At 41.7% G+C, this 15215-nt stretch overlaps 1 protein-coding gene across 2 annotated transcripts in view; it reads right to left on the bottom strand.

Annotated features, from left to right (window-relative positions):
- Positions 1-5159: 5159 nt before the first annotated feature.
- PDSS2 (decaprenyl diphosphate synthase subunit 2) overlaps positions 5160-15215 on the bottom strand; it is a 275272-nt gene continuing 265216 nt past the window's right edge. For both annotated transcript variants that reach the window (XM_021008088.2, XM_078155211.1), the window contains one exon: positions 5160-9908. In XM_021008088.2, the coding sequence (XP_020863747.1) occupies positions 9750-9908 (159 nt within the window). In that variant the 3' untranslated portion in view covers positions 5160-9749. The remainder of the gene's footprint in view (positions 9909-15215) is intronic.

Here is a 15215-nt window from a genome sequence, read left to right as displayed (position 1 = left end):
ATTTTACAGATGAGGAAACTGAGGCCAAGATGGCTAAGTGACTTGCCCAGGGTCATACAGCTAACACATATCTGAGGCCAGATCTGAACTCAGGAAAATGAGTCTTCCTGACTATAGGCCCCGATGCTCTATCCACTGTACCACCTAGCTGTCGTCCCCAACTGCCCAGATACCCCCACTATTAACTCAAGCTCAACATGTCCAAAATAGAACTTATCCTTTCCCCAAAACCTGCTCTGCCTTTTGACTTCCCAATTTCTGTGGGTGGTACCACCATTTATCAAATTACCCATGTTAGGGATGCTGCTATTGTCTTCCATGTTTTTTTTTCCTATGCTTCCCTTTGAGGGCAATCAAATTGACTCCCAAATGCTATTGATTTGACTTCTGAAATCTCTCGAATCAATTCCTTGTTTCAATAATCCCATCACCACCACTCTAGTTCAGAGGATCATATTTAGAGCTGGAAGGGATTTTATAGGCCACTGAATCCAACCCTCTCATTTACAAAAAAAAAAAAAATCCAACCAAGGCCCAGAGGTGACTTTTCCCAGTGTCATACAGCTAGTATCTGAGGTGGTATTCGAATCCGGGTTTTTCTGACTCCAAGTCCAGTGCCCTCTCATTACACCATCTAGTCTCCTACTTTTAACACTGATTGGGGTAGAGTTGGCCATTCTGTACTCAAATCCTTTTTGCTCCCTAAAGTTAGGTGGCACAGTGGATAGAATGCTGGGTGTGGAATCAAGAAGACTCATCTTCCTGAGTTCAAATCTGGCCTCAGACACTTACTAGCTATGTGAGCCTGGGCAAGTCATTTAACCCTCTTGGCCTCTGTTTCCCCATCTGTAAAATGAGCTGGAGAAGGAAATGGCAAACCACTCCAGTGTCTTTGCCAAGAAAACCCCAAATAAGGTCACCCAGAGTCGGACATGACTAAGTGAATAAAGAACCCTTCTAGATAGAGGGCAGAACTGAATCCTTCCCAGGCCTTTCTTTGTGTCACTGGTGGATGATTTAATGTGTGACCCCTCTGCTTCCTACCTTCTTTCTCTCAGGGGGTTTAGTCAGCCGCGTCCAGTTAAAATGACTAGTTCTGCCTCTCTACCCTAATTTAAATTTTTTATTTCTAGCTAACCCTTGGCCTCTATTTTAGGCAAAAACAGAGACATGAAATGTCTAAGTAGGAAGCCATGAGAGTATTTTATGATGCCTGGTACTGGGCAGGCACGGAGAACAGAAGTGAGGAAAAGCACAGACCGCCAGTCTCGGGCCAAGCAGCCCGCAGGGACGAGGGCCCACCCAGATCTCTCCCTTAGCTCTGCCTCCTCTCAGTCCCTCTTTTTTGCCTGTTTCCCTGGGCCTTTGAGACTTTCCATTTTGGCACACAGCTCCTGAGCCTGGCTTTTGTAGCCCTCATTTCTTTATTGTCTCAAACAGTGTGTCCCTGTTTGTAGTCCCAAATCTTTCCCAGTTTGGACAGCCATAGTACCTTCCTAACAAGTCCCACCTGTATTCACTAGCCACCCTTGATATTCCCGCCAAATTAATCTTCTTTATGTATACATCTGGTCATGATACTCCTCTGTTCAAGACAGTTCATTGGCTCTCTGTTACTTACTGAACAGCGTTCAAGCATCTTAGCCTGGCATTTAAGGCCCTCTACGATTTAACATTACCCTGCCTTTTTCTCTCTCCTATATCTGCCTCCTTCCACGTATGCTGCAATTCAGCCAAGCTGGACTGCTGATCATCCCCAGCGTGAGTCTCATGCTGTCCTGACTTGCCTGGAATATTCTCATATTCTCTCCCTTAATCTTCCTGTTGAAACCTTCCCCACCACTTAAGGGACAGCTCAAACGCTATCCCCTCCGTGAATTCCACGTTTCTTGTGTCAAGTCAGTAACAAACCTTCCCTGCCTTGGACCTTGCATGGTACTATACTACATAGTACTATTTACACATCTCCTATGCACTTACAGGTAACTGTGTCTGTGATGACCCACTAGATGATGAGTTCCGAGGTGGTGCAATGCTGGTCAGGAAAACCTGAGTTCAAATCTAGACCCTGACACCATCTGTGTAACCCTGGACAGGGTTAAACTTAACCTGCCTACCTCAATTTCCTTATCTGTAAATGGAGGATAATAATATACCTTTCAGGGTTGTTGTGAAGATCAGATGAGATATTTGTGAAGCGATTAGCACAGTGTCTCGCACAAAGTAGGTGCTATATAAATGTTAGCTGTTATTGTGATCATTCTTTATATTTTTTCTAGTGGCTAGCACAGTGCTCTTTTCAGATCATGTTGACGCTGAAGCAAGTAGAAGGGCTGTGACTCGAACCCATGGTCTTTTGACTCCTGGTCTAGTGTTCTACCTCTCCCGTTTCCTACTTCCACCCTGTGTGAGAGGCACTGGCGACATGTGGAGCCAATCCCTTGTGAACAGACCTGTAAGAAGACAACTAATACCCTAATAAAAAGAGTGACCTCCTGAGAGACAGTGCGGTGTGGTGGTTACAGACCTGGCTGAAGGGTGAGTAAGAACTGGCTTTGAGTCCAATCCGATATGGGTAGTAATTATGTAATGCAGTAAGTAAATTTTCATCTCTGTGTCCCTAGGCAACCCTCACAGATACAGACCCTGGAAAAATATCCTTATTCTTGTTGAGTTGTTTCAGTCATGTCTGACTCTTCGTGACCCATTTGGGGTTTTCTTGGCAAAGACACTGGAGCACTTTGCCATTTCCTTCTCCAGCTCATTTTACAGATGAGGCAAACAGGGTTAAGTGATGTGCCCAGGGTCACACAGCTAGTAAGTGTCTGAGGCTAGATTTGAACTCACTTAAATCCAATTCACTTGCAAGTCAAGACATCACCCTTCTGATGTCATTGGTCCTCTTCAAGATTGAAGCTTGAACAGCAAGGAGTCCTCCTAATTTCAGCCAGTGCTCTATCCATCATGCCATCTAGCTGCTGTTTCCACTGTCAGACAGCCTCAATTCTGCCTGGATCTTGGGTGAGAAGACCAGGAACAAAACAAATAATTATTCTATTAGGGTGTTTTGGAAAAGGAAGCATTGACAATATAATAGGAGAAATGGTGGGTAGTAGGGTTCTTAGGCTGAAAGCTTTATCCTTAAGAAAAATAAGATTGATTTGCCCTAACAGCTCTTCAATTATAGTAATTAGGTTTTTTAAAAAGTGTTCATTAATGACCTTTTGCTCAGTTAGCAGGGGGTGTGTCATTCTTTCACCAGAGACACTACTTATAGGTTATGAAGGGAGATGCGGAAGAGCCGTCACTGGGCAGGAAGGTGAGGATAACACCAGGCCTTGAAAGAGGGAGGATAAATGAAGATGGAGGTGGGCATAGGAAGAGGATACAGAAAAGTAGCCTTGGACTAAAAATTCTAGCAAAGACGTTTGAAAAGTGGGATTCTTCACACTGGTGGAACTATAGGGGAAATTACTGCAAGGGAAGGTGGTGGCATGGATTGAAGGCTGGATTCGAAGTCAAAAGAGCTGGGTTCAAATTCTGGCTCTCCTACTTACTACCTTGTGTGACCTCCAGCAAGCAATTTAACTTCTCTGAGCCTCAGTTTCCTCAACTGTAATATAAGGGGTTAAACTAGATGACATGTAAGGTTTCTTCCTGCTCTAACTCTATGATGATCCTTTAGACCCATTAACTGTTTTATAAACCCAAGAGAATGTCAAAAAGGAAGTCTTAAATACCCCATTTGTATCAAGAACATGTTAGGATTTAAAAGGATCTAACTGTGCATCATTTCCCCCCCAGAAGACTGGGTGGGGAGTTTAAGTTCATTGTTCTACACACGATTTTCCTGAGAATATGCCTAACCCTCTTTTTTGGTGCATGTTTTTACTCTATTATTTGTATTTTTTACATTCTTTTTTTAAATTATTATTATGGTATTTTATTTTTCCCCCCAGTTACATATCAAGAGAAATTTTAGCATTTGTTTTTATAAGATTTTGAGTTTCAGATTTTTCTCCCCCCTCCCCCCCCCCGCTCTCCCCTCCCCTCTTCTGAAAATGGCAGGCAGTCTGATATAGGTTATTCACATGCTATCATGTAAACAATATTTCCATGTTAGTAACAGTTGTGAAAGAAGAAACAGATTAAAAAAGAAAACTTTTTTGGTGTATTTTGAACCAGAAGTTTTTGTCTTCTTATGTAGATTGAACCTATCTTTTGTAGACTGAATCTTATGTAGATTGCACAGAGTAATAACTGTTATTTGTCGAGTGCAAGTTTCAGAAGAATTTTATACATCTAAATATTGCTTAAATATTACAACATCCCCATAAGTTAGGTTGGACAGGTACTATTTCCTCCCACTGTACAGATGTGGAACCTGAGGATCGAAGGGGTTACAGAATTTGCTTAGAGTCACACAGTTTGTAAATATCAGAGGCAGGATTTAAACTCAGGGATTACTAGCTCCAAGTAACGCTCTACCCTTTATTCCACATCGTCTCTCAAATGCCTTTGGACCTTAGAAAGAACTATATGTCAGAGAAGCCAAAATCCTAAACACTAAGAATTTAGACTGAATCAGTAAGCTGTGCTCCTTCTTGGCTGTTGTTTAGTCGGGTTTAATTCATGGGTGACTCTCCACGACCTCATTTGGAGTTTTCTTGGCAAAGATATTAAAGTGATTTTCCATTTCTTTATTTTTAAAAAGAAATTTTTTTGGCAAGGCAATTGGGGTTAAGTGACTTGCCCAGGGTCACACAGATAGGAAATGTCAAGTGTCTGGTCTGAGACCGAATTTGAACTCAGATCTTCCTGATTCCAGGCCTAGCACTCTATTCACTGCACCACCTAGCTGCCCCTTGTTTGCCATTTCTTTCTGCAGCTCATTTTACAGATGAGGGAACTGAGGCAAAGAGGGTTAACTGACTTGCCCATGGTCACATGGCTAGTAAGTGTCTGAAGCCAGATTTGAACTCAGGTCTTCCTGACTCTGGCGCAGCACTCTATCCATTGTGCCACCTCGCTGCCCTGTGTTCCTTCTAGTTGTTTTAAAGTGATAACTGAATGACTATGGTACATGAACAACAAACTATGAAGACTGAGTGTATTTTAATAGAGTTTAGTACTGTAATCAAATAACATTTACAACAAAGTTAATCAGACAAATATTTAATGAAATGCATAATTTTGTGTTGTATGATAATTAAGAACAGATGGTAAACCATTCACCCAAATGACTCTTAATAAGTCATTTACTAATTAATTACTATGTTTTAAACAATCAAACCAAGAATTTCTAGGGTCAACTTGAGGGATAGGGTGGGGAAATCAGGATGAACTAGGACCCTGCCCTGAGGCTCCTCTGAAAAGACTCGGTAGATAGGGGAGACCCAGGCCTCTCCTTTTTACAGCAGGTGGTGGTACACATCCCCGGTGTTGCATCAGCTCCCAGGTGACAATCGTATCCACCCCCAAAAGCCAAGACAGCAAAGGCAAGTACCTGGTTGGTCAAACTCAGAGTAGTTGTTAAAAGTTCAATATCGATATGGAGGATCTCCAGGGAAGTAACCCAGGGCTCTATCCTTGGTCCTGTGCTGTTTAATATTTGGATGAAGTTATGGATGGCATTTTCACCAGACCTGCAGAAGACACAAAACTAGGAGGGATAACTAACATATTGGATGGCAGCATGAGGGGACAGCTTTCAGTGAAACCATAAAAGATGAAATTCAATTAGGACAAATGTAAAATCTTGCATTTGGGTACAAAAAAAAATCAACTTTACAAGTACAAGATGGAAGAAGGCATGGATAGACCAGAAGATGTTCTGAAAAAGATCTGGGAGGTTTGGAAGTAGCCTGCAAACTCAATGAGTCAGCTGTGTTATGGAGCACTCAAAAAAGTTAATGGGATCTTGTACTGCATTAAGAGAGGTTTATCTTCCAGGACTTTGTGTCATTCAGTCATTTTTAAGTTGTGTCTGACTCCCTGTGACACAATTTGGGGGTTTTCTTGGCAAAGATATTGGAGTGGTTTGCCATTTCCTTTTCCAGCTCATTTTACAGAAGAGGAACTGAGGCAAACAGGGTTAAGTGACTTGCCCAGGGTCACACCTAGCAAGTGTCTGAGGCCTGATTTGAACTTGGGAAGATAAGTATTCCTGATTCCAATCTACTGCACCCTCTAGGTGCCCTACATTCCAGGTGTAGGGAGGTAATATAGTCCCATTGCATTGCTTTAGATTTCATCTGCAGTGTTTTGTGTATAGTTATGGTATCATTGTTTAAGAAGGACATTGATGAACAACAACATAAAAAATGTCCAAAGGAGGACAACCAGATTTATGAAGTGTCTTGAGTCTATGACATATAAGGATCAGGTGAAAAAAATGGGCATGTTTAGAGAAGACTCAGAAGGTACAAGATGCCTGTCTCTAAAGACCTGAAGGGCTATAATGTGGAGGAGTGATAAGGTTTATTCTTTTTGGTCCCAGAGAACAGAACCAGTAGCAATGGGTGGAAATTACAAATGGGCCAATTTAGGCTTGCTATCAGGAAAAACTTCCTAACAAATTGAACTGTCCAAAAGTGGAATGAGCTCTCTCAAGAAATGATAGATTTCCCACCCCACCCCCATTTTGGAGGTCTTCAAGCAAAGGACTGAAGGGTATAATACACCTCTGTGTATACACACACACACACATATATGTATACATGTATATATATATATATATATATATATATATATAAAATATATATATATATAAATATATATATTTAACTGGCAAACTTCATTGAAGGGTAAAGATCAGTAAAAGCAGCTTAGACTTCAGACTCAGACAGAAAGCTGGTGAAAGACTCAAAAAGAGAGAAGAGACCAACTCCTTCCTTGGAAGATTTGGCATTTTTAGGGGCCACAAGCTTCTTCTCTTACCATAGCTCTAGGCGTTAGAACAGGAGAGTCTCACTTAAGAGTTCTCCACATTTTAGTTTGAAAATCCACCAGAGATTCATTTGGACCAACAAACCATTCCCCAAGGCAGACTAGTAGCCATCCCTCATTCATGCCTTAGCATAAATGAGTTCTGAACAACTTGTTTACCCAGTACCAGGCTAAGATGGTGAAGCTTAAGGCTGGGGTAAAGGCCAGAGAGAAATATACTTCTGGACCACAGGAACGCTGAAAGAGATGCCATGATTATACAGGAGTCTGTAGTATGAGAAGTGCCAGACAAACAGAAGGTAGGATGAGGGCACCTTGTGCCTAAGGGTTGGAAGGCAAAGGAAAGAAGGTAACAGTATGTAGGAGACAGGAACAGAAAGACAGCTAGGAAGGAGGTACAGAAAGGGACCTGGGGAGAAGACTAGAAGGCAAACAGGAAGTCCTGTAGAAAAAGAATGCGGCACAAAAAAGGAGATGCTAAAAAAGGGGAAACTAGGATTGCGCTCAGCACAGAGACATGCCCACGTTATTTTCCGACCTGCGTGGCCAAGCATTAATGTAACTTAAAGGGATCTATGCCAGCAAATCTGCATTTCCTCTGACTCTTGGCCTACAACGTGTTCCCTTATCCTTTCTGACCACACTACTTCCAACTGTGTTACTCCCTTCAGACCCTTTGTTTTCAAAGTATTCTCCCAATCCTGTCTCCAGGGCCCTCAGACTTGAAGGAGAATCCTCTTTCCTATGATGTTTGGAACAGGGTATGAATGAGTGGCAGAAAAGCCTGTGGCTCTGGAAGAAGAGATAGAGGAATTGCTAAAAAAAACCAAAAACCCAAACCAAACCAAAACAAACCAAAAAAACCAAAACGTAGGATCAGGGATTTAAAGCAAGAAGCAACCTTTCATTTGCTTCATTTTTACAGATGAGGAAACTGAGGCCCAAAGGGATTAAATGACTTGTCCAGTAGTTACACAGATAATAATAAATGGCAGAATTTGAATCTAGATCTTCTGACTACAAATTCAACATGGTATCCATAGTGGTTAGTGTCTACTGGGTGACTAGAGATCTCCTTTTCAAATTTCTTATTTTATTTTTTTGTTTAGGCACTAGGAGACAGGAAATTTTTACTTTACAAAATGTAAACATCACTATTCATTTTCTTAATAGGAGTTAAAGGACATTTAGGCCCCCATCTGAGGAAGATAAAGCATTAGGATAGCTTTTCCAGAAGTTAATGATTAAAGAAAAAGCCTGATGGAATACATCTTAACTACAGTTACTAATTAAGCCAACAACAGTGAGAAAAGTAATTTAAACAGAAAAATAAAATGGTCTACTAATCGACATCCCTATAACAATTCAAACCATACTTGCATAAAGCCAAACAATTACAGTGATGTTTCAAGTACATTTTAAATATTTTTTAACAACACAATTATTTAACACACATAGTTTTGTACCTTTTATTCAGATGTATACTACCCAGTTGGTCCCTGATAAAGGAGCTCTATGATTTTTTTTGGGAGGTGAAGAATTTAACAGAAATAACTCCACTCAGAGTCTGAGTGAAGGATGTAATGAAATCTGTTTGCTGTGTTAGCTGTCTCCAGATTGGGCTGTAATTACACTACATAAGGAAGAAAGGTAGCTGAGTCTCAATCTAGATCATTTATGTAAACTCAGCCTTCTTGTCAACACTGTTCTCATATTGCATGCATGCAAACCACAAAAATCATCTCCTATGAACAAAACAGAGACAGTGTCAAGTTGCTGCGTTGTGATATACCTTATATTCTTTCTGTAATTGGATGTCTGTGGTTCAAGACTTTCAAATTCAACATTGTGAGGTTAAACAAAATCCCCACCAACAAATTCCCTGGTACTACGATTAAACCACGGAAAATCTGTACAAATAAAAGAGTATTCCTCAATCCCAAGTATTACAAATTTATACATTTCATTTGAAAGACAATTCTGTTACTAATCAAGGAAAAAGAATGTATCATTGTTAGAGAAGATGACTTTGATCAAGGAGAAAAAGTTTGGTTCTCTGAAATGGTGGTTGAAAATTTAATCTTCAGGTTAGAGAGAGAAAAGAGGCAATTCCTTATTCTCTAAGAACCAAGTGAATATCAGATAGCACTTAAAAATTTCCTACCTACGACACGACACATTTTCTCAGTACATTTAACAAACATTAAAAACATGAGGCGCAAAGTATTTTCATATTTGAATACATAAAACTGAGAGGAGACATAATTGCAGAGAGAAAGAGAAAGGGTTTTCCTTCTTAATTCATTGGACTTCCCTTCACAATGACAAATTGGTACATTAATTCTTGACTTCACACACTCTTCTATTCTGGCCTGCTCAGAAAGGGTTGCTCACGACACCTGCAGCTGCCTGCCTGCCCCCCTCCGTCCTTTTTAGCACAGGGAAACCACAGGCCATCACCCTGGCGCCATCCCTAGCTCGGTCCAATCAATACAGACTTATTTCCTGTCCATTTGCTGAGGTCACAGGAGCGAAGCTCATTAATTATTTCTGCTAGAGCTGCCTCAAGTGTGCTTCTGGCATGCCAAGTGAAAACTGTTTGACCTTTTTTTTTCCCCTTCTTCTTCTCCTAATTTTGTTTGTAGCAGCTCCAAAAAGAAGGTGAATCTCATTCAGTTATGTGGTAAATGAAAAAAAAAATTAAACCACTGACACATTTAGATGGTTCACAGTGGAGACCTCTCCCCCATCTTCCCTGTTATTTTCAGCCAACGAACAATAGTCTCTTTTTAAATTCTGTGTCAAGGAAACCTGGTGACAGCATACACAATGTTTTCTAAAGCAGATCTGGCCTCAGAGGGAGGAAAGCACTCCAGGGCTTCCAGGGCCTTGTTTCCATGGTAACGACATAGGTCAATAGCTGAAGTCACACCTTTGCCAGCCAGGATTGCTTCTTGCAACTGTTAGGAAACATATGCATAATAAAAATCAGTTTTGAAGATACCCAGTAAGTGCCACACTTATATACATCTAAGGGGGTGAAAATTGATTATGGATTCAATATTCCTCTCACCGTCTTTTCAGGTAAAGAAGGCAGCATTTGCAAATGGTCCAAAGGACTGAGGACCTTAAGGTTGCTGGAAGTCCTCATCCTGCACCCCAAATGCACAATAAGCCCCAGTCACAGTAATTACACCACCTCCAACATTACACTACCTCTCTGTAACTAGAAATGTCCCACTCTCGAGGATGAATGTAATACAGGTGGAGGGCATTTAAATATCTGGCATTTTGCATTCAGCAGCCTGGTATTTTTATGGGCAGCATGCTTCACTGACATAGTAGTTAATCACTTATTTTCTTTTACACCATATGTTGATACACTCGTCCAAATGAAATTTTAAAACAGTGTTACATCCAAATGCTGTAAGTCAAACACTCTAAGACTTAACTTTGTCTGATATAAGGCAGCAGAGTAAGTTGTGAAGAGTCAGAAGAGCTGGATTTGTCCTTACTGGCTGGATGAGCTTGGAAAAGTCATGTAACTTGCCTGAGCCTCAGTCTTCAGATCAATTAAATGGTAATAGTAACACTATCATTACCTCCCTCAAAAGGTTGTGAGGATTAAATGAGATAGTGTATGTAAAGTGATGCACAACTGATAAGTACAATGTACTTGACTACTACTACTACTATTATGAAGCAACAGTTCAGTATGTCACCCCCCCCCCCAAACCAGCCAACCAAACACACCTCCTTATCAGTGGAGAAACTGAAATTCCACTAGGGAAAACTTTCAGAAATGGCCACTCTGCCCCACGTCAAAGCATAAACAAGCACATGTCCAGGGTTTCACTTGTGAGTAACTCTTGATGACTCGTCACCCACTCATTCATTCAGTAGGAATTTGCTAAGTACCTACTATGTTCCAGGCGCCATGCTAGGTACTAGAACAAAGACAGAAAGGAAACCGTCCCTCTATTCAAAGAACTCATATTCTATTAGGGGATGGGGGCGCAACATGAACATAGAGACATAAATACAAAGTAATTTAGTGGAGTGGACTGATCAAGACAGGCCCAGTGTAGGAGATGACATCAGAGCTGAATTTTGACAGAGGCTAAGCATTCTACCAGGTGGAGGTTAAGGAGGGAGTGTCCTCCAGGAGAGAAGGGCAGACTGTATAGATCCAAGATGGAAGGCAGAATGCTGTGAATGGTAAAAGAGCAAAGCCAGTTTGGCCGGAAGGTAGTAGTGATCTACCATAAGCCTGGAAAAGCAGGCTGGACGGAGGAGCTAGATCATGAAGTCAGTCGGTCCATGAACATTTGTCAAGTATGGATTATGTGCCAGGCACAGTGCTAAGTGCTGCTGATACAGAGAAAGGCAAAAGACAGTCCCTTTTCTCAAGGAGCTCTTAGTCCGATGAGAGAGACAATGCAAGCAACTGCAGACAGGATGGATTGGAAATAATCAACAGAGAGAAGGAAGGCCAGAGAAGCCAGGAGGTGAAGAAGAGGAGGGAGAGCATTCCAGGGATGGGAGACTGCCAGAGAAAATGTCCACAGCCAAGAAATGGAGTGTGTTGTTCATGGAATAGCCAGGAGGCCAGTTCACTGGACTGCAAGGGACAAGGGCTAAGCAGAGCAGAAAAGTGGGAAAGGATCAGGTTATGGAGGTCTTTGAACGCCAGATAATTTTATATTTGATATACATGAGAGGGAGTCACTGGAGTTTACTAAGTGGCGGTGGCAGTGGTGGCATGGTTTAGTCCAGAAGGAGGAACCTGTGGCCTTGAAGCCACATGTGTCCTTCTAGGTCCTTGGGTGAAGCCTTCTGACTGAGTCCAAGTTTTACAGAACAAATCATTTTAGTAAGGGGATTTGTTCTGTGAAGTTTGGATTCAGTCAAAGGGCCACACTTGAGGACCTAGAGGGCCACATGTGGCCTTGAGCTGCCCCACTTCTGGTTTAGTCTTATACTTTTAGGAAGATCAATTTGGCGGCTGAATGGAGGACAGACTAGAATGGGGAGAGAGAGACTCTGGCAAGGAGATGAGCCTTATCAAGCTATTAAGGTTAATAAGACTTCAAGATATTAAGGTTACTGCGACAGTCTAGGCATGAGGTGATGAAGGCCTGTACCAGGGGTTTCGCCATGTCAGAGGAGAGAAGGGGTCATATTTAAGAGATGTTATGAAAATAAAATTTGCAAGCCTTGGCAGCAGATTGAATATGGTGGATGACAGAGAGTGAGGAGTTGAGGATGACACCTACATTGTTAGTTTGGGGTACTGGGAGGATGGTCTTGTCCTTGACAATAATAGGAAGTTTAGAAGAGGGGAGGATTTTGGGGGAAAGATAATGAGTTCAGTTTTGGACAGGTTGAGTTTAAGATGTCTTTAGGACATCCAGTTCAAGATGTCTAATAGGCATTTAGAGATGCGAGTCTGGACTTTAAGAAGAGAAGATAGGACTGGGTAAGTGATCTGAGAATCATCAGCACAGAGATGATAATTGGATTCTTTGAGATGATGAGATCACCAAGTGAAATAATATAGAGGGAGATGAGAAGAGGGGAAGGTAGTTGGAGATGGGAGACATGAAGGGCTTTAAATGCTGAACAGCAGTTTGTGCTGTATCTCAGAAGTAACTTGGTGCCACTGAGGCTTTCTAGCTGGAGACTGAACCTGAGCTTTAGGAATATAATGCTGGTATCAGTGTGGAATACGAATTAGAAAGGCGAGAGCCCGGAACCTAAGGAGAACAATTTGGAGGCTATTTGAACAGTTTTTAAGAGAGAGACAAAAGCTTAAATGATCATGGTGACCACATGAATAGGGAGAAGGGGGCAGATGTGATAGATGTTGTAGAGATAGAATCGGCCATACTTTGCAACTGACTGGGTATCGAGGTGGGGGAGAGGGAGAGTGAATAGCTGGGAATAACTTCCAGTTTGTAAGCCTGGATGACTGGAAGGACAATGACTCTCTCCACAAAAACAGGGAAGTTGGGAAGATGAGAGTCTGGGGGTAAGGCTAAGAAATTTTGGACATGGAGGAGAGGTATGCAGCCCAAATGAAGCAATGGAGCTCAGGAGTTTGCCAAGAGTGTAGACAGAGAAGAGAAGAAAGCCAGGGCAGATCTTTGGGATACGCCCATAATTTGAGGACAAGACCCCCATGATGAGCCAGGGAAAGCTCTGTCATGAAAACCCGTGGAAAAGAGGATATTCAGGAGGAACAGAGGTGACTAATAATGCTAAATGGTATGCAGGGGTCAAGAAAGATGAGGATGGAGATACCATCAGATTTAGTAATTAGGAGGCGACTTTGTAGAGAGCAGCTTCAATTGAGGGAGGAGAAAGCTGGAAGAGAGATTGCAAAGGTTTGAGAAGTGAGAGGAAAGGAAGCTTTTATGTTTCTGCTTCACACAAACCGAATAACTATAATTTAATGACTTATCCCCCTGCCTCACAGATTTACCAGCTTCATTATTCAATAATTCAACATATATTAAGCACTGCTATGTGCAAAGCTCTTTGCTAGGTGCAGGGGGGACCAAGGGTAGAATTAGAAGAGATTTTAGCTTCAATAGCTTTACAATGTAATTGGGGAGAAAGACATATACAAATAATTATGCTGTAAGACTGAGTTAAGTGTAGAACAGAGGTAAAGACAAAGTGCTATGAGAAATTTGAGGAAGGAGAGCTAATTAATTTATGTGAGACTTTTATGAATTTGGTACGTTTATGAAGCGGAGGCCTTTTTTATGTGATCCCCTCCCCCCATTAGGATGGAAGCTCCTTAAGTACAGAGAATGGGTTTGTTTTACCTTGTACAGTATTTGCATTGTGCTAAGCACAGTGTGTGACACAGAATAAGCACTTAAATGCTCTTTCTTAAAAAAAATGCAGTGAGGATATTGTTGTTATTCAGTCATTTTCAGTTGTGCCCAATTCTCTGTGACCCCATTTGGGATATTTTCTTGGCAAAGATACTGGAGTGGTTTGCTATTTCCTTCTCTAGCTCATTTTACAGATGAAAAAAATTGAGGCAAATAGGGTTAAGTGACTTGTCCAGGGTCACACCTAGTAAGTGTCTAAGGCTGGATTTAAACTCAGGAAGATGAGTCTTCCTGAATCCAGGCCTGAGGCACTTTATCCACTGTACCATCTAGCTGCACAACCCTGCACTGAGGATACAAACAGAAAATTAAGTTAGCTTTGTCGTCAAGTAACTCACATTATAGTGGGGGAGATGAAGGTTTTAGCTCTAAGTTAGATGGAAATGACCCATGATCCTTAGGGTATAGCCACAAAGCAGATGATAATGCCTCTAATGTCATTTCCATGGATAAAATCATACAATTTATAATGATAGTGCCAAGGATTCTGGGGGTAAAAACTTTCTCTTCTGGGTCTTCAGGAATATTGGCTATAAAACAAACAGAAGCAGTTTCCAGGTTTCATCCCATGGGGTTTGCTTCCTGGGATGATGGCTATGGGAGCTGGCATGCTGGCAGGTCAGGAAGCCTGGAGGATGATGCCATTCCCCTGCTCTTGGGCTCATCTGCCTATTGGGCGAGCTGGTCAGCATTTGGTATTGGTGAGGTTGAGGAAGGTGGACCCTATCTTCACAGGGATAGTTTCTCTCAATGTTGGCTATGGGGCCCACGCTAGAAGCGGGGCTAGCAGTCTATGGGGCCCGGGTTATACCCTAGCATTGTAGGCTCAGGGTCCTGGGCTATCTCCACTGGAGTCCAAAGGGAGTTAGTTAGTGGTTGATATGATGGTAGTAGTTTGATATGCCTGGCATATGACACCTTTTGGTCTCTCCCTTAGGACATCTTGCTATTTCAGCTGGGTTGGTTTGCCTGGCCCACAAGTGGAAGCTGGATGTCTTGATAAGGAGTTTAAACTTTATGCAGCAGGCAATGGAGGAGAGTCATTAAGGTTTTGGAGTGATGTGATTAGTGGTGCATTAAGAAAATTACATGTACAGTTAACCCTTCACATTGCAAGGGTTATGGATGTGGTACCCTGGCGATCTGGAAAATCCTTGTAAAATTTTTTGGTCTTCCCTTTGTAGCAGAGAAGAAGTCTGAATTATTATAGCATTAAAATATAAAACATGTTGATATTACACAGTATTCTGCATACATTTTATGCATTTCTGAATTTTTAAACTTTTTCTGTGTCATCTGCTGACCTTCCATGTCATCTGAAGTTTCTGCAAAACTCCCCCCAAATTCCCATTCAATTTCTTA

Source organism: Phascolarctos cinereus, unplaced genomic scaffold (assembly GCF_003287225.1).
Source record: "Phascolarctos cinereus isolate Bilbo 61053 unplaced genomic scaffold, phaCin_HiC Scaffold_5;HRSCAF=322, whole genome shotgun sequence".
NCBI lineage: Eukaryota > Metazoa > Chordata > Mammalia > Diprotodontia > Phascolarctidae > Phascolarctos > Phascolarctos cinereus.
This window is presented reverse-complemented; position numbering and strand designations above follow the sequence as displayed.